This window comes from Pocillopora damicornis, chromosome 9, assembly GCF_964200805.1.
Source record: "Pocillopora damicornis chromosome 9, jaPocDami1.2, whole genome shotgun sequence".
NCBI lineage: Eukaryota > Metazoa > Cnidaria > Anthozoa > Scleractinia > Pocilloporidae > Pocillopora > Pocillopora damicornis.
Window position 1 is genome coordinate 4,138,455 of NC_142678.1, and position 22,425 is coordinate 4,160,879.

The 22,425-nt window shown below is 38.3% G+C and overlaps 1 protein-coding gene and 2 long non-coding RNA genes across 3 annotated transcripts in view; all 3 read right to left on the reverse strand.

The window, feature by feature from the left end:
• Nucleotides 1–22,425, reverse strand: part of LOC149039691 (uncharacterized) — a 95,748-nt gene that overhangs the window by 59,353 nt on the left and 13,970 nt on the right. The window lies entirely within an intron of this gene.
• Nucleotides 2,639–17,580, reverse strand: LOC149039694 (uncharacterized). The gene is made up of 3 exons (XR_016180010.1): nucleotides 17,536–17,580; nucleotides 12,628–12,796; nucleotides 2,639–3,976 (listed from the first exon to the last, which is right to left on the reverse strand). It is a non-coding gene; the product is annotated as an uncharacterized LOC149039694 (long non-coding RNA).
• LOC149039695 (uncharacterized) lies at nucleotides 18,477–22,214 on the reverse strand. Its single transcript, XM_089183067.1, has 4 exons — nucleotides 22,211–22,214; nucleotides 21,676–21,882; nucleotides 18,891–19,001; nucleotides 18,477–18,729 (listed from the first exon to the last, which is right to left on the reverse strand). The coding sequence occupies exons 1-4, from the start codon at nucleotides 22,212–22,214 to the stop codon at nucleotides 18,668–18,670; spliced, it is 384 nt and encodes a 127-aa protein (XP_089039193.1). The 3' UTR covers nucleotides 18,477–18,667.

Here is a 22,425-nt window from a genome sequence, read left to right on the forward strand (position 1 = left end):
CTCTATCTAAACAAACACACATATCCACCTAGCGGTGTACTTCATGTTGTGAATATTGAAACACTGCCAGAAGAAAATTACTAAACTGATGATAAACAACTTACTCAGGTTAGGTACGCAAAATCGTATCACTTCTAAACCGATATCGCTGAAATACTCATGCAGAGGAAAACCTGGATTTTCGCATGATATGTACGTTTAGAGTAAGAACGAGCATTAATGGAACGAGTTTGTTTTTTTTTTTTTTTCCGGAATAAATAACAGGGAGAGTGCGATGATTTGCGAAAAAAATTGCTGAGAAAGGAGGAATAAGATGAAAACGCATGTATCGTTGATAGAAGTTTTATCCGTTTAAACAAATATCCCAACAGATTGAAGACAACTCCTTAGCTTTAGCAATCCTTTACGGTGGCCAAGTTAACATCATCAACTCAGTTGATAAAACCAAATTTTCTTGTAAAACCCACCGCCCATCCAGGTAGCACTTCTCAGTTCCCCAAGAAACTTACCCCTATGATACTTAGCTTACAGTGTGCAACTTGTTAGACTAAGTGGAAATTGAAAACTACAAAGATTTAGTAAAAGCCAATTGCTGACGCTTTTTCTTCAGACGCTGCAAGGCAAGCAAAATAAGGATTACACTAAAGTAAGATATAAATCATCGCAGTTCCTTACTGATTTTGATGAGAATAAACTCGTGGATAAGAAAACCTCACTGATTATTCATGTTTGAAAGAGGATGGATCGTGGAAATAGCTTTTCGCTCTTGTTGGGTCTCTCGCAGAAATGATGGATTACTATGAATAAATCATGACATGTCTAGAAGTAAGGTATTGCTAAAAATTCGAAAAGGGCTAATTTTGTGGCGCCGGCGACCATAATCAAAGTAACAACTAAGAATGCTCACCGATATTGCACACCAAAAAAAACTTTGAAAGTCTTTCTTAAGAATTAAGGGTAACTTACGCGCAAAAAAATTTCAACACTTGCCTTGCAAACCTTTCTTATTTCCTTTAAAATCCTTTCTAAACAACCGTCAGTAAGTTTGAGGTACCGTTGCAATTAAAATTGGTTGACGACTTAATGATGAAAAGTTCAGATGAATTTCGGTCGCATTTGGGGGAAACTGAGAACACTAAATCGATGTCGATTTTAATGGCTACGCACAACCTGATTTAGGGTAGGAAAAATGGACTGATATGATAACTGATAGCTTTCATTGACATCCTTTTTAAAGCAAAACTTCAGAAGATATGTGTCATAAACTCAGGCTTTGTGTTTCATCAGGGTTTCTAAACACGAGGAAACTGATGAAAGCGGCCGAGTGCTTTTATTGTATTCGAGTGTTTAGAAACCCTGATGAAACACGAAGCTCGAGTTAATGAAATGGTTTCTCAAAAGGGTCTAATAAATTAGCAATAAACACAAAAGCAAAACAAAGATCATGCGTGTATTTAGTTTTTGCTTTCTCTTGATTCATTAAACCGTTAAAACATGAACAGATTTGCAAGTCAGTGTTACGAAAGATGTTATTTTGTGATTTTGCAACTGGGGTTGTTTAATTAAAGGCAGTCTCACTTTGAAGTGGCCTCCTCTGTCGTAATTTTGAAAAGTGGAAGAAGCTGCTACGCCGGGATAAGTCTTGCCAGATTCGATCACCAAAAGTAGCCAAAAACAACTGTTTGTGCTCGAACTTTCAAAGTTCAAAAGTACAGGAGAAAGAGAAGTGGGCTGTTGATGTTTTCCGAAATTGGCAAGCTATACGCGAAAAAAATCATACACTCTACGCCAGCCGGGGAGTGTGTTTAAAGTGTGTGAAAGTCTTGAAGAAAGGTTGGAGGGCCTGCATAGCCTTTCCCTAAACTTCAGCCTTACAAATTTCTTGCGAACAATCGAACGAGCATTTGTTTAAGTATTGCACTCCTTTACTAATTTCTTTCCAAACACACGTATTTTTGGATATATAAAATATTTATATGAGCCTAAACACAATCCCTATTGTTATTTCGAACAGAATTTACTTATTCATTTGCCGTTCGCCGTTGTCGTATAAAACGCCATTTTCGACATCGGCACAAAACAATATTTGTGGGTACTGTTAGATAACAGAACAGAACCAGAAAAAGTCGTGCCGGAATGTTGAGAACAAGTCTCTGTAAGAATCAAACATCTTGGGAAATGAAAATTTTCAAGCCCCCTTCAAAAATGCCCTTTAAAAGGTCGTAGCACTCTTGTTGCCATGGTAACAACGGCTGCCTCTTCGAGGCCTGGGGCCTATTTTCATACAAAAACGTTGCAAAAAAATTTTCCGTTGACAAGTTACGATTTATACTCTTAGATTCCCAGTGTTTACGAGCGTTCAATCGAGGTTTTCCCCTTTCTTTTTTTGTTTTTTTTTTGTTTTGGTTGTTTTTACTTCTGAAAGCGGAAACCTGTTGATTTATCGAAAAATGTCCATTTCTCGTCTTCTTTGGGGTGACCGATGGAAACTTCACGGAGAAATACACCGTCACGCTATCGTGGTAACCTACATGTTTATGACAAATGACCGGTGTGGGGATAGTTTCGTGTAGATCAGCCGACTTCAACATGTTTTAAATGACATACAAGTATAACAGTGTATCTTCAGAGGGCACTCGGAATCTGGATGATATGCACACGATTTGAGGTATATGTTTGTAGTTACGTCAGGTAGTCCTCCATGGAGGTTGATCAATTTTTTTTTTAAAGATGACAACCAGAGGCCAGATTCCTCTTCGCGATATTGCTCATTAGATAACATTCTTTCAAAGCCTTTCATGTCTCATTTTTCTGAAACATTTTTTGTTGAGAACATTTAATGTAAACATCGCCAAATTATGCAATATCTGATTTTGAGCTTTTTTCGCGAATTGCCCCAATAAAAAGTAGAGGCAGAACCGCAGATGTTTACATACTCAAAAACTAGAATATTATAACCAGCTAGGTGGGTAGTTTCAGTTCCAGAATCGGTGTACGTTTGGAGAAATTCAGATAAACGTTTCCCCTCTTTTACCCTTCAACAAAAACGACCGAACTGTACCGAGATAAATAATCTATTGGTGTGTTCACTTTCACTCCCAGGGAAATTGAATGTGAAGACGAATGATGTCACTATGTATGGCAGAAGTGCCAATTTGTAATGTTGTATTTAGCTTTAGATAGAGAAATAAACATTTCACTCTTCTTTTTTGCGACGTTTTTGTATGAAAATGAGGCCCCAGACCTCAAACAAGCAGCCGTTGTTACCATGGTAACAAGGGTGTTACAACCTTTAAAAAGGCATTTTTGTGCATCCCCCTGAGTCCCTAACTGCATGCACAATTTGAAGGGGGGTTGAAAATTTGGATTTCCCAAGGTGTTTGATTCTTACAGAGACTTGTTATTAAAGTCGTGCCGAAATTTCTCAGTCGTCCAGGGTAGTTGAAGCCGAGCAGGAAAGTTGAATGCGTGCATGAAATTGGTTTACTTTTAAGTCAGATTTTGTTGAGGTTAATAAACAACCTGATTGCGCTAACAATACTATTTGATCAGTCTCAGAATTATTTCTCGTGACTGTTATCGGGTAATATTTGACCGTAAATAGCTGGTTGGATCACACAGATATGAGCTGTTAAAAGGTAACCAGTTTAGTTCTGTCTATGAAGGGTATTACAGAGATGCACACCCTGCAGCCGAGGAACGATTCAGCTTTATTTCTAAGCATTAAGCTGCGTTCTTCCAATGTGTTTCCTTTGTGTTGTTGCCAAGTTTGTAAATTTATAATACGATGCTTATATCAGTTTCAGTTAATATAATGGGCTACTATAAAATAAAGGAATTGAAATTCATTGTATTATTAAGTATATTTGCTATTATCCAACATACATATACAATGTGTAGTGTATAGAGTGAATATTGAAACACGGTCAAAATAAATAAATAACAAATAAATTACCCTCTCGCCTTTTCCTCTCCTCTAAAATGAAAACAAAAGGACTAATTACGATTGGTTTGTAAAATCATCCCAATCCCTGAATACAATTATGTAGAGAACCTACAGATCTGGTGGCTTAAGGGTGCATTAATTTACCTAATTAAAAAAATAAAGTATTATCCCAACTCCAAGAGTGTTTTGTAGACATAAATAAAAGTTAACAGAAACAAATGCAAGGGTTAATTATCGCAGAAATGTCCGATAAAGCAGCAGGCTCATCATCCTTGCAACAACAAAATTAAAAAATGCTATGGTCAGTGGAAATCCGCGGTCAATTACAGCTCAACTTAATATAAGCAAAATGCGAGCCTCCAATACCAAACCAAGAAAAAAACCAAACTACTACAAAACAATCAAATTGCTGCTAACGGGCTAGTATTTGTTACTTGTTTCTTTACGTCTTTCCCTTAGTATATCCCTTTTGATTTTGATGAGAATATACTCGTGGATAAGTAAACTTCACTGATTAACAATGTTTAAAGAGGAGGGATTGTGGAAACGGCTTTTCGCTCTGGTTGTGTCTCTCAAAGAAATGAAGGTTTACTCTGAATAAATCATGACATGTTTTGAAGTGAAGTGTTGCTGAATATTCAAAGAAGAGCTATATTTTGTAGCACCGGCGACGAGAATCAAATTAACAACTAAGAATGCTCTCCGATACAGTACACCAAAATGTCCAATAAGAGTTTTTCCAATCAAAAGCTTTCACTTAGAAAACACCTAAAAGTCTCGAGTAAGAATTAAGGGTAACTTCGGCGCAAAAACTTGTCGACACTTGCCTCACAAACCTTTCTTATTTTACTTCAAAAACCTATATAAATAACCGTCAATAACTTTGAGGTACCATTCCAACTAAAATTGGTTGAAGACTTAGCGATGAAAAGTTTGGACGAATATTGATTACATTTGGGAGAAACGAAACAAACTAGATCGATGTCCATTTGAAAGGTAACACGAAGGCGACTGTTTTATCAAGGTTTCTAAACACGAGGAAACTGATGAATGAAGCAGCAGCAGGCCGAGTGCTTTTATTGTATTCGAGTTTTTAGAAACCCTAATGAAACACGAAGCCCGAGCTTATGAAATGGCTTCTCCAAAGGGTCTAATTTATTAGCAATAAACACAAAATTAAAGCAAAACAAAGATCATGCTTCTAGTTAGTTCTTGCTTTCTCTTGTTTCATTGAACTGTTAAAACATGAACAGATTTGGTATTCAGTGTCATGAAAGATGTTTTTGTGATTTTTGCAACAGCAGCTTTTTAATCAGAGGCAGCGTCACTGTGCATTGACCTCCTGTCTCAATTTTGAAAAGTGGAATGAAGCATCTACGCCGGGATAAGTCTTATCAGTTTAAACCACCAAAATATAGCCAAAAGGAAGTTTTTGTGCTCGAACTTTCGAAGTCCAAAAGTACAGTACAAAGAGAGGTGGGCTGTTGATGTTTTCCGAAATTGGCAAGCTTCGCACAAAAAAAATATCATATCCTTTACTCAAGCTGGGGAGTGTGATCAAATTGTGCAAAGTCTTGAAGAAAGGCTGATCGGAACTAGATTACAAGCTGGTAACCTAGCTCCGTTTAGCCAACCAGATGGTTACAAATTCAACAACTGTGCTCCTGTTATTATTTACTGGATACATAGGCTCTATCTAAACAAACACACATATCCACTTAGCAGTGTAGTTCATATTGTTAATATTGAAACACTGCCAAAAGAAAATTACTAAACCGATGATAAACAACTTACTCAGGCTAGGTATGCAAAATCATATCACTTCTAAAACCGATATCGCTGAAATACTCATGCAGAGGAAAACCTGGATTTTTGCATGATATGTACGTTTAGAGTAAGAACGAGCATTAATGGAACGAGTTTCTTTGTTTTTTTTTTCCGAAGAAATAACAGGGAGAGTGCGATGATTTTGCGAAAAAAATTGCTGAGAAAGGAGGAATAAGATTAAAACGCATGTATCGTTGATAGAAGTTTTATCCGTTTAAACAAACATCCCGATATATTAAAGACAAATCCTCAGCTTTAGTAATTCTTTACAGTGGCCAAGTTAACATCATCAACTTAGTTGATAAAACCAAATTTTCTTGTAAAACCCACTGCCCATCCAGGTAGCACTTCAGTTTCCCTAGAAACTTGCTCCTTTGTTAGACTATGTGGAAATTGAAAACTACAAAGATTTAGTAAAAGCCAATTGCTGATACTTTTTCTTCAGACGCTGCAAGGCAAGCAAAATAAGGATTACACTAAAGTAAGATATAAATCATCTCAGTTCCTTACTGATTTTGATGAGAATAAACTCGTGGATAAGAACACCTCACTGATTATTCATGTTTGAAAGAGAATGGATCGTGGAAATAGCTTTTCGCTCTTGTTGGGTCTCTCGAAGAAATGATGGTTACTATAAATAAATCATGACATATCTAGAAGTGAGGTATTGCTAAAAATTAAAAAAGGGCTAATTTTGTCGCGCCGGCGACCATAATCAAAGTAACAACTAAGAATGCTCACCGATATCGCACACCAAAACGTCCAATAGGAATTTTTCCAATCAAAAGCTTTCACTCGGAAAAAACTTCGAAAGTATTTCTTAAGAATTAAGGGTAACTTACGCGCAAAAAAATTTCGACTCTTGCCTCGCAAACCGTTTGCGAGGCAAGAGTCGAAAGGCTTTCTTATTTCCTTTAAAATCATTTATAAAAAATCGTCAATAACTTTGAGGTGCCGTTGCAATTAAAATTGGTTGACGACTTAAAGATGAAAAGTTCAGATGAATTTCGATCACATTCGGGAGAAAAACAGAACACTAAATCGATGTCGATTTTAATGACTACGCACACCTGATGTAATGGAGGAAAGATGGAGTGATATGATTACTGATAGCTTTCATCGACACCCTTTTAAAGCAAAACTTCAGGGCCCGGTTGTTCAAAAACCGCGATTAGCGCTAATCCACGATTAAATAGGCTAATCGCCAATTAAATTTAAGTCGCCGATTAGTTTCTGTTGTTCAAAGCCCGATTATTCCTAACCTTCAATCAAACCAAGGGTTAAATCTAACCCTGCTCGCTAGGTGGATTAAATCCTTAATCGGCAGATTAAAAAATAAAAATCACAACATGGCTGACTTGTTGTATGGTTGTGTTGGTGTTGATGGGCGAAGAAAAAGGAAGCAAAGAGAGTTTAGGAGCATCGGTTTCACGATAGATGGATATACAGACGAAGAATTAAGAGCAAGGTATCGCTTTGGAAAAGAGTCTCTAGAGTATATTATATTTGAAGCCGAGAAGAGAAGAGTGGGCCAAGGCAGACTTTTCGGCGCCATTTGTTTTTTTGTTTACATGGGAGTACATGTAAAAGAAAATAAGAAAGAAACAAAAGTCTAAAGTCCGTTAATATTCACTTTGCTTTGTGTTTGTTAGCGAAGTATACATTTTATGCAAGGTATGGACATTGAGAGGTATTACAATAATGTTTCCATTTATAAACTTACCTGTTTCAAACCCCTGTAACCCAGTAAATGACGGTGTGTCACTGAACATGTTTATTATTTTTAAACTGGCTTCTGATGGGTTCGGGGGAGCAGGGCCACCACCTGTCTTCTTCTGTTCACTTTTAAAGGAACTGAACTCTCTTTTTGCGTGACTCTGGAGGTTTTTCCACTTGTCTCGTACTTCCTGCGTTGATCTTGCTGTCACACCGACGGCGTTTACCGCCTCCGAGATTTCTTCCCAAATCTTGCTTTTTTTTGCATTTGATATATCTGTTGGTAAATTTACTTTGAAGAATGTCCATATTTTCTTCAAATTTTTCCGTTAAAACGGAAATTTCAGCGGGTGAAAAGTTTGCTTTCCGCACTTTCTTCGCTGGAGAAGCCATATTGACAAAAATAAATTTCCGGCAATTTTATTACGTAAACTGGCACAAAATAAATTATAATTAATTAATATAATTCATTTTATGCTTAATCGCGGATTAGTAAATCGACCGAGTAATCTTCCTTTGAACAACCGTTTTTTAACCAACGATTAACTAACCCACGATTAAGAAATTTAATCGCCGATTAGGCCTAATCGGTGATTAGTTTAATCGCGGTTTTGAACAACCGGGCCCAGAAAATATGTTTCATAACCTCGGGCTTTTTGTTTCATCAGAGTCTCTAAACACGAGGAAACTGATGAAAGCGGCCGAGTGCTCTTATTGTATTCGAGTGTTTGGAAACCATGATGAGACACGAAGCTCGAGTTTATGAAATTGCTTCTCAAAAGGGTCTAATTAATTAACAATAAACACAAAAGAAAAACAAAGATCATGCGTGTATTTAGTTTTTGCTTTTTCTTCTTTCATTAAACTGTTAAAACAGGAACAGATTTGCAAGTCAGTGTTACGAAAGATGTTTTTTGTGATTTTTGCAACTGCGGCTGTTTAATTAAATGCAGTCTCACTTTGCACTGACCTCCTCTGTCGCAATTTTGAAAAGTGGAAGAAATTGCTACGCCGTGACAGGTCTTGCCAGTTTCGATCACCAAAAGTAGCTGAAGAGAAGTTTCCGTGCTCGAACTTTCGAAGTCCAAAAGTTCAGTACAAAGAGAAGTGGACTGTGGATGTTTTCCGAAATTGGAAAGCTACACGCGAAAAAAATCATATACTTTTCGCCAGTCGGGGAGAGTGTTCATTGTATGCAAAGTCTTGAAGAAAGGTTGGAGGACCTGCATAGTCTCTCCCTAAACTTCTGCCTTACAAAGTTCTTGCGAACAATCGAACGAGCATTTGTTCAAGTATTGCACTCCTTTACCTTTACTAATTTATTTCCAAACACGCGTGTTTGGATATCCTAACACGTTTTTTTGGATATATAAAATATTTATATGAGCCTAAACACAATCCAAATTGCTATTTTGAACAGCATTTACTTATTCATTTGCCGTTCGCCGCTGTCGTATAAAACGCCATTTTCAACGTCGCTGTAAATTATGTTACATCGTCAATATATGAAACTTGTGGAGAAGCGGTGGTCTTATGGTTGTTAGGGCGAGCCCTAGCTGGGTCATTGTATTGTGTTCTTAGGCAAGACACTTTACTCTCACAGTGCTTCTCTTCACCCAGGTGTAGAAATGGGTACCAGCAAATATGCTGGGGGTTAACCCTGCAATGGCTAGCATCCCATCCAGGGGGGAGTAGCAATACTCCTAGCCGCTTCATGCTAAGGAAACCGGAGTTAAGCGCCGGCCCCATGGGCCACTTGGGCCTGTATAAAGTATTTACATATGAAACTTGCTGATTAAAAGAAAAAAAGAAAACAAAAAGCAATAAGTAATTTTGGAAAAGAGTGACAAATCATCGCACTAATCTATTGATTTTACGGAGACCACTGGTGCACAAAAAACCAGGCTGAATATGTATCTATTTGCAAAATGCAGAACACGCGTGAACGCACAGGTATATCTACTTTTATAAAAGTCACAGAGTCCCCTCGTCTCCTTCAAATTCCTGAAGGCATATCACGCAGAGGAAAAATGTGCATAAAGTGAAGGGAAGGGAAGTGGCTCACTTGAAATTCACTTACTGAGTTAAAAAGGTACAAGGTAAAAAGAAGAAGAAAAACAAACAGGTAGTAGCATCATGTTGTTTCTTGAGCTGCTACACACTAGGGATGAAAGACTTGAGCAAATAAAACTTGGGAGACAACCGAAATAAATCTATGTTCTCAAAGCCTAAGAGTAAAAAAGGTCAAAACAATTAAGATATTCGCTGCCGGAAAATAAAAATGTAAACTGCACAGCGTTTTTTTTTTTTTTTTTTTTTTTTTTTTTCCGGAAAACTAAAACATTGCGGTCACATGGGAAATCACTTTTTTTTTTTCTGAAATGCGAAGAAAATTGCCTATATTTAACTTTTCCCGAAAAATAAGGACCATGACCTTATGCATTTTTTAGTAAAGAATAAAATTCCGACACTGCATTCTGGCATGGGTAATGCGGCGAGATTTCTCTCTCAGTCACTGGGGTTCAACAGCTTCTTGATTAGAATTCGGTATACCAAGCTGTAGTGTTGCTCTTTTGAAACCGTTCGCGCTCAAAGGGCGATTCATAATTATTTGAACTAGTGATTTGTTAATGATAAATTACTTGAACTGTTAGTCAAATATTACAGCATCAACAATAACATAGCTACGCGGAAAAGGCGCATTGACAGGCTTTAGAAACCAGGCAAGGGAACGACTCAACGAAAGCCTTGTGCAACTGTATTTCTCCCTTATTCCAAGCTTTTACCGATCTACGGTATCGTTAGGAAATGGTAAGAAAATAGAAAATTATTTACGCTCCTGAACGATGCCATAGATCTCCGAAAGCCTGGAATAAAAAAATGAAATACAATAGTTTATTTATATCGTATTTAGTGATAAATACGATAGAAGATCAACATTGAAGAATAAAATTTGGCACTCTGGTCATTACAGACCTATTGCGTTGCTTAAAAGGACACACAGACAAGTTAAAATAAGTAGAACCCGCGAAACAGGTCATGTGAAAAGGGGAAAATTTGCATAACACGTCACGCAAACATCAAGCTGGGTTTGTCCAGTTGATTTTGATGGTCGCAGGAAAATGTCGAGTTTGTCGCTCAAAACCGTTGTGGTCCATAATAGCGTAACTTCGCTAATGATGGCAACAAATTTGCAGAAAGGCAGGCTAGTTCATCGGGTTCCGTGTGCTAAATCTCGGGAAAAACTGCAAGAATTCTTTCAGAGTGTATGTATGTTGTTTTGTAAATATAAATTCTGTAACGTAATTTAACTTGTTTGTGTGTCCTTTTAATGACCAGAGTACCAAATTTTTTTCTTTAATTTTGATCTTCTCCACACTGTGCGTAATTCATAATCTGATATTTCAACGTAAATTTTCGAGAAGGTACCTTCCGATCAACGTTATTTAATTTGTAAGTCACACAGGCGCGCAAGCGTTACGACTGATCACGTTTACGCAACGTTTTAGGAAAAGTCGGCATCTATTCTCCATTCAGTTTTTATGAAAACCTAAAATCGTCAACGTAGAAGACAAACAAACGAAGGTTTAACGGTCAAAAGGAGATCTTGGTCAATTTTCAGAATTAAGAAAACACATGGATTTGCAATGTTTTTAAGATGTTCTAAGCACTGTTATACTTTCTCAGCCAGATTAACGCCCGCATTTTGAGAATTCTTTAGTACACGTTAGTGAATGTGCTGAGAAGAAGTAAATTCAGACATGGCCAACTCACTCGTCAACATCTGCATGATTGGCTCATTTTCTTATTTACACTTGTTCTTACTGACTAGAATAATCGCTTTGGCTTTGTTTTTTTTTTTAATCGTCACAAAACTGCTTTACTTATGGCCTTGCGTGTTAACACAAAACAATTTGACTGTTAACGTTCCACCAAAGCCCATTGCCCATAAGATTTGGACAATATGAAATTCAAGGTGAACATTTGAAGGTACTGTTAGATAAAAGACCAGAGACCAGAGAAAGTCGTGCCGGAGTCACAGCGGATTTGGACCCGCCGCGAATTTGGACCCCCGGTCAAAATCCGCTAACGGATATGGACCCCCGGTCCAAATCCGCTTGCGGAAAAAACAGAAGATGTTTCCTAGCGACGCACGAACTCCAGAAAGTTTACGTCGCTTTCCGGGGTTTACGAGACGCCGCCGGTTTTAATTGGAACGCCCCACTGACTGCGCAAGTAAAGAGGGACTCGAATATAGTGTAATTCACAGCAGAGATGACTTGCAACCAAGTTACTTGGCAAATCTCAGTTACACAGCATATAATGAAGTCATGTTGTAGCTGCTACATAAAAGTGGTTTTATCACCCGAATGACCGATGCCTTTCATATTCTTTTCTCACCCCTAGTGGGTGGGGGATGATGCCTTGTTTCCAATGCTTTCAATCTTGAATATTCTGCTCTTCTCCATTTCCTTTATTCAGCAAATTATAGCAAATTGTCTGCCATTCATAACTCTTCCGGCAGTTTCTAGGTGTTGTGTGTCCTCCGAGAAACACATATTACCACGCAAGCTGCATATGGCCAGGCGCTTTGCCCGAGAAAAAGCAAATCGTACTTTCTGAGCTTTTCAGTAAATTCACGTTGTGCTTTGTTACCTAACTATCTGTTCTAAATTTCATTTAATACTTATCCACTTGATAATGGTGAAAATAAGAAAATTAAACAAGACTTTTGATTCAAACTCCATCATATGTCCAGTACATGCATTCAGTGTATACGATCACATGACTTAATTAATTCTTAACTCTTCAAGTTCAAAAGGAAAAAGAGAAGCGGCGCCCATCGACTGTCCCGCATCCAATGTACAGTTCAAGTCCAAATAAAATCAAATTTAAATTTTTCCCTACAGTGCTATTACTAGAGCGTTCAACCTTCAATCGATAATCACTTAGTGCTTTAAGAGTATAGATCAACATAATAATCCAGTGGCCTTTTCTTTTTTATATTTCGACGACACATTGCAAATAAATTCATAAATTAATAAAAACTCACTGGTATTTTGAACATTTTTCCAATTTAATGTTGATTTCATGTTGATCTATCAGCTTGAAAAAAAAGAGGAATATTAATTGCTTACGTGGTTCAGTAGCTTTTTCCTTCTTTATTTGACGTCTAACATTGTCAATTCCTCCTCTTTTTTCAACAAAATCATAGATGAAGTCCATTGTTTCCTTTCTCTGCATTTGTTCAGCAGTAATACCAACTAGAGAAAACAGCTCTTTCCATTTATCATCCAATCTATCAACCTAACAAAGACAAAAAACCGATCACCAGAATGTTTCAAAGAAATTTAGGCATTCAGCTCTGAAAGTTTCTTTTCGATTAACATCTCCACGGCAACTAGTCACCCACAAAGTTGTGGTCTGTGTCATTTAGGATAACTTCATTCTAACTTATTGTTACAGTTACAATAAAATTTAATAAAAAAAAAACAAACAATTTTTATTTAACTGTAATTAACCCCTACACTCCCAAGAATGCTAAGTCGAAATTGAGGAGAAATCTTTGAATTTCAATGTGCAGAATCCATAAAAACAAACAGTAAAACATGAAAGTGCTGCTTGACAGCTTACATTTGAGTGTTCAGGCACAAGAACTTTTTCCATAGAAGTTACAACCACATAAAATCAAGTCAATGCTTGGCTCTGGGAGAAAAAGGGTTAAATACCATTTGTATCATCATCTAAAATTAAATAATTCATTTTAAGACTATTTTTTGACTGATAGTATTTATTGCAGTAAATTTAATTCCAGTTATTGTATATTATGGAAAAGCATCAACACATTTTTTTCACAATTTGTGTCAAACCAAATTACATAATTGATTAGGAATATTTTTTTATGAATAGCTGTAAGAAAAAGAAATCAAATTCTATCCTAACAACGAGAGACGATAAAGCAACAACAAACCATCCTTGATGTTGGTTTCAAGTATTCGCAAGTCGAGGTCGATGGCATCGTAAAAGGAAAATTTCGAAGAAATAAAGACGGCTCCAGTGAGAAAGACAAAGACAAAGTGAAGTCTCCCAAAAACTCTAAAGCAAAAACCCCCTCGGAGAAGAAATGCCAGAGATGCCGGGGTAATTTTCATCCGAAGAAAATCTGCCCAGCGCGTCTTTCTAAGTGCAGAAAATGCTCGAAAATTGGTCACTTGGCGCAGGCTTGCAGAAGGTCAAAACCCAGAAAATTTTTCCAAGTCGCCACCGAAGAAGATCCTGAATCCTTTTCCTTGGAGGAGTGGTAGACCTGCATGAAGTCCAAAGCAACTCCACGAAAACATCTTGGACGGCAACCGTTCTTGTCAACGATAAAAAGGTAGACTTCAAGATTGACAGCGTAGCAGATGTCACTGTTGTTCCATATGGTGCTCTCAACCTTCATCTGCAAACAAAGCTGGAACCTACCGATAAAGTGCTAATGGGCCCCTGTAACTACAAGCTGAACAGTAAGGGAAAAGTGGTAGTTAACCTTGCCTTCAACTCAAACATTGTTAAAGAAACCATCCTTGCAGTGGAGAGCTTGGCACGACCACTCCTGGGCAGATCCGCCACTGGTGCGTGAATTGACCAGTGACGATTACAAAGCAAAAGTGATGCATGACTACCCTAAGCTGTTCACAGGACTCGGAGTCATGAAAGAAGAATACGTCATAAAGCTAAAGGATGACGCAAAGCCCTTTGCCCTCACGGTCCCAAGAAAAGTCCCAATGCCGCTTTACGACGTCACCAAGAGCAAAATCGAAAGAATGTTAGAGAGTGGAGTGATATCGCCTGTAGACAACCCCACAGAGTGGTGTGTCCCAATGGTAGCCACCCCCAGGCCTAACGGCAGAGTGAGAGTGTGCGTGGACTTGACGAAGCTCAATGAGTATGTTCAACGTGAAAACCACCCACTCCCATCTGTGGACATTACCCTTTCTAAGTTCGCAGGTGCAAGGTATTTCACAAAGCTCGATGGTGCAGGTGCAAGGTATTTCACAAAGCTCGATGCGTATTCTGGCTTCTTCTTCGTGGTATTTCACAAAGCTCGATGCGAACTCTGGCTACTAGCAGATCAGGTTATCCGAAAGTTCGAGACACTTCACGACTTTTATTACACCCTGGGGTCGATTCTGCTTCAATGCTACCCTATTGCATAAGCGCAGGTTCAAAAAAGTTCCAGAAATGTATGAGCAGGATCCTTGAGGGGCTTGATGGAGTTGAATGTAACATTGATGACGTGCTCGTCCATGCCCCTACCCGAGAGCTACACAACAAAAGATTGGAGCAAGTATTGGAGCGGCTTACCACAGCAGGTGTTACACTAAACATCGAGAAGTGTGTGTCCAGAGCAACAAGAATCAAGTTCCTTGGAAATGTTGTTAGTGCACATGGCATCGAGGTGGATCCCGACAAAGTGGCAGCAGTGATTGACCTACCAGTACCCAAGAATGTCCATGAGGCCCGTGTATTCTTAGGCATGGTTAACCACTTGAGCAAGTTCGCAGAGCATCTAGCTGATAAGACAAAACCAATCAGAGAAGAAGGACCACCAGTGGGTCTAGGGACCACCCCAACAAAAGACATTTGAAGAAATCAAGTCAAGTCTGACAAAAGGACCAGTACTCGCCCTCTACGATCCCAATAAAGAGACCAAAATCTCAGCAGATGCATCATCGTTTGGACTAGGAGGAGTACTGTTACAGAAGCAGGATGACCAGACCTGGTTACCTGTGGTGTTCATATCCAGGGCACTCACCCCAGAAGAATGCAGATGTGCACAAATAGAGAAAGGAGCTCTTGGACTAAGCTGGGCCTGCGAGAGATGCAGCGATTACCTAGTTGGAAAGTCTATCGTCGCTGAAACAGACCACAAACCTCTGGTACCTCTTATCACTACACGTACGCTGAACGAAGTCCCTCCTAGAATACAGCGGCTAAGAATGCGTCGTATGCGCTTCCACTTGAAAGAGGTGAACCATGTGCCTGGAAAAGAACTGTACATCGCAGATGCTTTATCCAGAATGCAACCTAGTAGCTCAGACAAAAAGGAAACTGTTCCTGATGAAGAAATGAACATTTATGTCGACAGCGTACTGGACTCCTTACCAGTGTCAGATGTCAAGCTGGTGGAGATAAAGGAAGCCCAAGATGAAGACCCTGTCTGTCGAAAGATAAAGAGTTACCGCATGGAAGGCTGGCCAGACAAATTTTACCTTCACGATGCAACTCAGCATTAGTGGTCAGTTAGAGGAGACCTCACCGTAGTCTATGGATTATTACTGAAGTCATCAAGAATTGTTGTGCCATCGGCTATGAGGCTGCAAGTCCTGGACAAAGTGCATGACGGACACCAAGGAATAGTCAAGTGCAAAGAACGTGCAAAGGCTTCTATTTGGCGGCCTGGTCTCAGCCGAGAAGTCCAAGACATAGTCGAGAATTGCAAAGTCTGTCCTAAATACCGACAACTGCGGGCCGAGCCACTAATGTCAACCTCCTTCCTTGAACACCCCTGGCAGATGATCGCGACAAATTTGTTTGAGCTAGACAAGCTGAATTACCTAATAGTGGTGGACTACTTTTCGCGCTATATCGAAATAGCTGCCATGCAAAAGACCACCATGTCTCATGAAGTCATCAGAGCATTGAAAGTAATCTTCACAAGACATAGAATCCCAGAAGAAGTAAGAAGCGACAATGGCTCACAGCACGCTTCAGCAGAATTCACTAATTTCGCTAAAGAGTGGGATTTCAAGCACACCACAAGCAGTCCTCGCTTCCCACAATCCAATGGTGAGGTGGAGCGTGCGGTAGAAACTAAATCACTCCTAAAGAAAGAGAAAGACTCATCGAAGGGACTGTTAGCATATAGATCCACACCACTGGCTTGTGGTTATTCCCAGATCCTACCTGATCGAAAAGGAGAAAGGCGTAGTGAGACGAAACCGTTCTCATATCAACCCAATCCCTACCGACAAGCTGACATCACCCAGCATTACAGACAAGACAGCTACACCCTGTGTTAGCAAGCGACAATCTCAGCATAAGGCTTTAACTCCTTTGAAGCCACTCCCATCTCCCTGTCTCTCATCGAGACCTAAGAGACTCGTCAGACCCTCTCTCAGGTTAAAGGAGAGCCTTGGACTTTGCTGAAAATGTGGACACTAATTACAGAGACTGATCTCAGTTACCTTGAACCTTACTTATAGTTCATTGCATGCTAGCTTATTACAGTTGGACAAGATTTCATGTTACTTCGTGTTAGATTTGTGAGTTGTTTCCTATCCTCAAAAAGGGAGTTGTTGCTTTATTGAACTTTGTACTTTCGGTTTGTGTCACACGCATACTTGGGTATGCGCACTGGTAATAGTTAGAGGATTAAACATGGTTGTGGACTGAACATGTTGTTGTCTACTTGCTCAGTTCTGATAACTCGACAAGTGTTATTACAGTTGGGAATTCCCATTTCAAATTTACCATGAAAACTCACCCCTCTCATTCCTAGGAATTACATGTTTTGCTAGGAATTGCATATACATGAGGCTCTATTTTAAACCTATTTTAAGTGTATTTGTATCCTATTTTTTCAAGCTTTTTTCATATTTTATTCCTGTTTTATGTCTCTTAGACCTATTTTATATGTGTTATATTTCTATTTTTCCCTATTTTTTGTGTATTTTTTTCTATTTTATCCTTGTTTTATTTCTATTTTGTAACTGTTTCACTAATGCTATTTTAATCCTATTATCATCAAATCACCTACACATTTTCGCTACTTTAAAGCTATTTTAAAGCTGTTTTTAAGAGTATTTTTTACAATTTTTTGTTTCAAAATAATAGGTTTAAAATAGTTAAAAAATATTCTGGAAAAATGGAGAAAAGATACACAAAAAATAGGGAAAAATAGTTTAAAAAATAGACATAAAATATATATAAAATAAGCACTATTTTTGTAAGGGAGTCAAGTTTTTAGTTCCCCCTTTCAAGACATGAAAACGTTTTCTTACATCAAATCCAGCTCGTGGATCCCAGCCAATATGTTCAATGAACCTTTAGTGAAAATTTAAAAAAAATTCTTATCACCGTATTTCCTCAAATAAGCACTAGTTACTGATTTAGAATATTGCCTAAAAGGAGGGGTGCTTATTGGAAAAAGGGTGCTAAAGCAAGGGGGTGCTCATCACTCTTCTGTGCTAATGCTGCTGTAGTTGAAGTTTAAGAGGTTATAAATAAAGTGGCAGTAAAAACAGGTTTTTCCTTAAATCCCTATTAATTAAGAAATTGAGAGAAAAGGGGGAGGAGAGTGGGGGCGCTGATTTAAGAGGGGCGCTTGTTTGACATTATGACATTGATGGTGGGTGTTTATCTAGGGGATGACCCTTTAGAGAGTGTGGGTGCTTATTCAAGGAAATACAGTAGAATTGGTTCTGCAAAAAGAAACCTGAAGAAAAAACAACAATCTGATAATGACCATTGATTTGCATAAAAGATTACATGTACACTACTCCTAAAGAGAGGCAAATCGAAATGTTACATGAACATTTCCGGGGGACTTAACCCTTTAACTCCCATGAGTGACCAAGACAGAATTTCTCCTTACAATATTGATACAATATCAACCAGATAAGTGACCAGAATAAAGAAAAATATCAATCTGGGGAGAATTAGTTGATCCAATACTAACTTCTCTGAACTACTATCGTAATAATTGTATAGTTGAGAGTAAGGAAGATTCCAAATTTGATCTGGGAGTTAAAGGGTTAACTGTCTACATCCCAACTTTTCTTAAAACTCTTCTCTACACATTTCCTTTGGTGCTGACGAGAAGAATCTCTTTAAGAATCAAGAGCTTCTCAATTGGTGATCATTTCCTTTATTCTCATGACCTTCATGTGTTATTTAGGTGTGATATTGTAAGGAGAAATTAGATATTAGTCATCATAAGGGTCAAAGGGCTACGCTTGTGTGCCCTGAATAAAGGTTGTCCTAATGAGAAGCCGCAATTCTTATTCTTTTAACTCCCAGATCTGATAGTCAATTCTCTCCTTCCAGCTACTAAATATTTCCTTTTAAATCAGTTACAAGAATTGGTGTAAGATCAAGACAAACACTTCTATTTGATATATACGAGTATTCTCATTACCTGTTTGCTTGGGCAAGACTTGTCTGTGATGGTGAATGACTCATATTGCTAAAGTTATCTTTTTAAAAAAAGATACCAGAACAAATTGCATTAGCAGAGATGGAGATCTACGACAACAAATATTGAGTTAAAGAGCATACATCTATTCAATGTCATACGTGCAAAACCAAAACCGAGTGAAGGTGATTTCAACAGTCAACCAATTTTTTTTTAACATACTTTTACCATTGGCCTGTAAAGAAGTCCCCTTTCCAATGTTAACATTCCCCCCTACTACAGGGGGTGGAGGAGGATGCTTGCCATGCCTTGAGACATTCTCTTTTTTTCTTTCTACAAATCACACAAAAGAGATTCGTTTACTTCCATAACTGACAATTGTTAAAAAGTGTTGCTGATCATAAAATGTCAAAAAAAGCCACATCAACCTGATGAAGAGTTTTTAAATAGACAGCAATAAACAGCAATCAATTATGTTTGAAACACAGTGAAACCTTTACACCCTAACATTAATATGTATATTCTCCATCCTGTTCTCTATACTTTTCCTGAAGTGCTGACAAGGAGAATTTGGTTAGCTATGTAGAGCCTCTTAAGTTGGTGATGATTTCATTTATTCTCGTGACCTTAATGTTTGATTCAGGGGTAATATTCCAGGGGGAAATCAGATACTAGTCACTCTCATGAGGTAAAGGATTGATCATTAATCAACCAGTTTTATCTACGAGATTCTTCCAATGAGAGAGGTCAGTTGTAATCATTACGCGGAATTTAACGCATAAAAAATGCTCCACCCAGATGAACTACAGTGTCAGCACTGAAAGGTCAACAGATATTAATGAAGAATCACCCCGGCTAGATGCGCCTCGTTTTTAGGCGTTTATATATTGTCACAATGCCTGTTTTATGCCCTAATTTCAGCATGACCCCATTTTTTCCAGTCAGGAGAAAAAGAGACTACAATATTTTGAAGGTCGTAATAAATTATTCATACGCTATTCAGGAAAATATATATTGTAAATTTTGATTTACCGCGGTCGTACCGAAAACTACTACACTCGCAAAATATGTAACATATTTTTATCCAAAATTTCATTTTCCTTTTAAGACGGGAAGCTCGGGGGAGAGTATTATTGTATGAACCGCCATAGCATGAGCCACCATAGCCTTCAGTCTGTGATAACTGTCAATATTCAACTTGTATACCAACTAAAAGCAACGGGAAGATAAAGCGCATCAACGGTCGCGCACAAAAGTCATCGTTTACTTAAGCAAGAAACCACACTTACTGTCGGTCTACCTGCGCAATAAACCACGTGTGAGATGTTGGGAGAATACGAGAAAAGCTGTTAAGCCACAAGCCGGAGACAAAAGTATACAAACAGGAGGTCGTTCAACAAATTGACCAACGGTAAGTACGTTATCTTTCCAGATAAAACCGTTACTACTTTTGTTTCTCGTTGAGTGCACAGCTTGTATTACGCTGTGTGATAACGGAGAAAATAAAGAACAACTGAAAGATAATACCAAGGGATAACATCTAATAATCGAAATAACAATGAGGATCAAATGCACTAATGACAGTACACTAAAATACACCAATAAGAACAAATCAAAGTGCTATGCATAAACAGCGACGAGTATGTATTGCACTTTAAGTAGAGAGAGGAGAATAAAGTAAAGTTGTTCGACTTGTAGTTCTCGTTCTTAAGAAACTCATCCTATAAAATAAAGCAAAGGAATTTGTGTTGTTGTTATCGAGTTACCCCAACTTAAAACACCTCCAAGTTATTAAAATTTCTAATTTTTTTGAAGTTCCACTCAGCTTCGTGCGCTCTGATGGTATTCAGATTTCTTGTTTACTTTACGGCTAGTACATGAGTTTCTTTGCTGCTAAACCACTTAACTCAGTCTCTAAACCATAAATTAAAAAAAAAATAATAATATATATATATATATATATATATATATATATATATATATATATATATATATATATATCTGGCCAAAAAAAATAAAAGTTCTGACCATGCGTTTAGCCAGAAGCTCTTACGTGCTCGAAAACCTGTGTTAATCACAGTCATCAGAATTGTCTGAATCAATTGACAAGCTCAACTCAATACTCTCTCTGCTATAAATATAGAGCCCTAAAACTGGCCATATATAGCCAGACGCTTTGCGCGAGTAAAAGCAAATCGTAGTTTTAGTGCTTTTCATGTTGTGCTTTGCTACCTAAATGTATGTTCTACATTTTATTTTATACTTATCCACTTGATAATGACGAAAATAAGAAAATACAACGAGACTTGTAATTCAAACTCCATCATATGTCCAATAAATGCATTCAACATACGATACGATCACATGACCTAATTAATTTTTAGCAGGTAATTTAGTGTTAACAACTGAATTGGAAACGTAAATTAGCCACCGTAGAGGGTAAAAAAGCTGACGTTGCGAGCGTTAGCCCTTCGTCAGAGCGATCGCTAAGGGCCAACGCTCGAAACCTTCAATCGACAATCACTTAGTGCTTTAAGAGTATAGATCAACAAATAATCCAATGGCCTCATCATTTTTATATTTCGACGACTGTTGCACTCTTGGAAATGTTTAGTATGACCATATGGCAAACGAAAATGATCAGTGTTAAACTTCTTGCCGTTTCCTTTCAGCCGTTTATGTTTTAAAATGACAAATTATCACAAGTCGTGTGCAAGGACATTGATCACTCTTCTGAAGACGTCTTTAGTAGGCTCCACTCAAATTTTTCTTTGCGTGGGATCAAAGCGGGCGATTCCTCTCAGATATCCAATCAAAATGAATAATTAGTTTCATATTGACTACGGGAGCTTCCAATGTATTACTAAAAATGAGTTTACTGTTAATTCAGATTCTGCTGCAGTTAAGAAACGACCTGATTGCGCTAACAATACTATTTAATCAGTCAGCATTATTCCCTATGACTGTTATTGGGTAACGTTTGACCATAAATAGCTGGTTGCATTACCTATCCTTGCTGGGGGTGGTGGTGGTGGTGGTGGTGGTGGTGGTGGTGGTGGTGGTGGTGGTGGTGGTGGTGGTGGTGGTGGTGGTGGTGCTGGTGGTGGTGGTGGTGGTGGTGGTGCTGGTGGTGGTGGTGGTGGTAAGGCTCCACGCGAGGGGGGAGGGGGTGGTGGGGGTCCTCTTGACTGTCTTCTGGATGGTGCTGGGGGAGCTAGGACATAACATTTAACGTGTTAAAATGGTAATAAAGGCCTTATGATTGATGTCCCTACTTAAAAAAAGAATTATATGTAATTTCCACCTTCAATGCCAACATATGTTTGAGGAGAATTTGCTGCTTTGGCTATGACATCTGCAAATGGTTAGATATTCTGGTCCTCTCAGATAAGGACAATAAACCGTAGGCCCTGTCTCCTGCATCTTCTCTTCTAGCAAAGAGTAGGGAATTTAACCCTCCGTATTGTGATCTGGTCTTGTTACTGTTTATGCAGGCCCCGATTTAAACCAGCTTTAAAGCTAAACTGAGCAAGCTTGTTTACACATTGCAAATTAATGCATCAATTAATTAAAAACTCACTGGTATTTATTTTCTTTGCGTGGGATCAAACCGGGCGATCCCTCTCAGACAGCCAATCAGAATGAATAATTAGTTTCATAATGACTACGGGAGCTTCCAATGTATAATTAAAAATGAGTTTACTTTTAATTCAGATTCTGCTGAAGTTAAGAAACGACCTGAGTTCGCTAACAATAC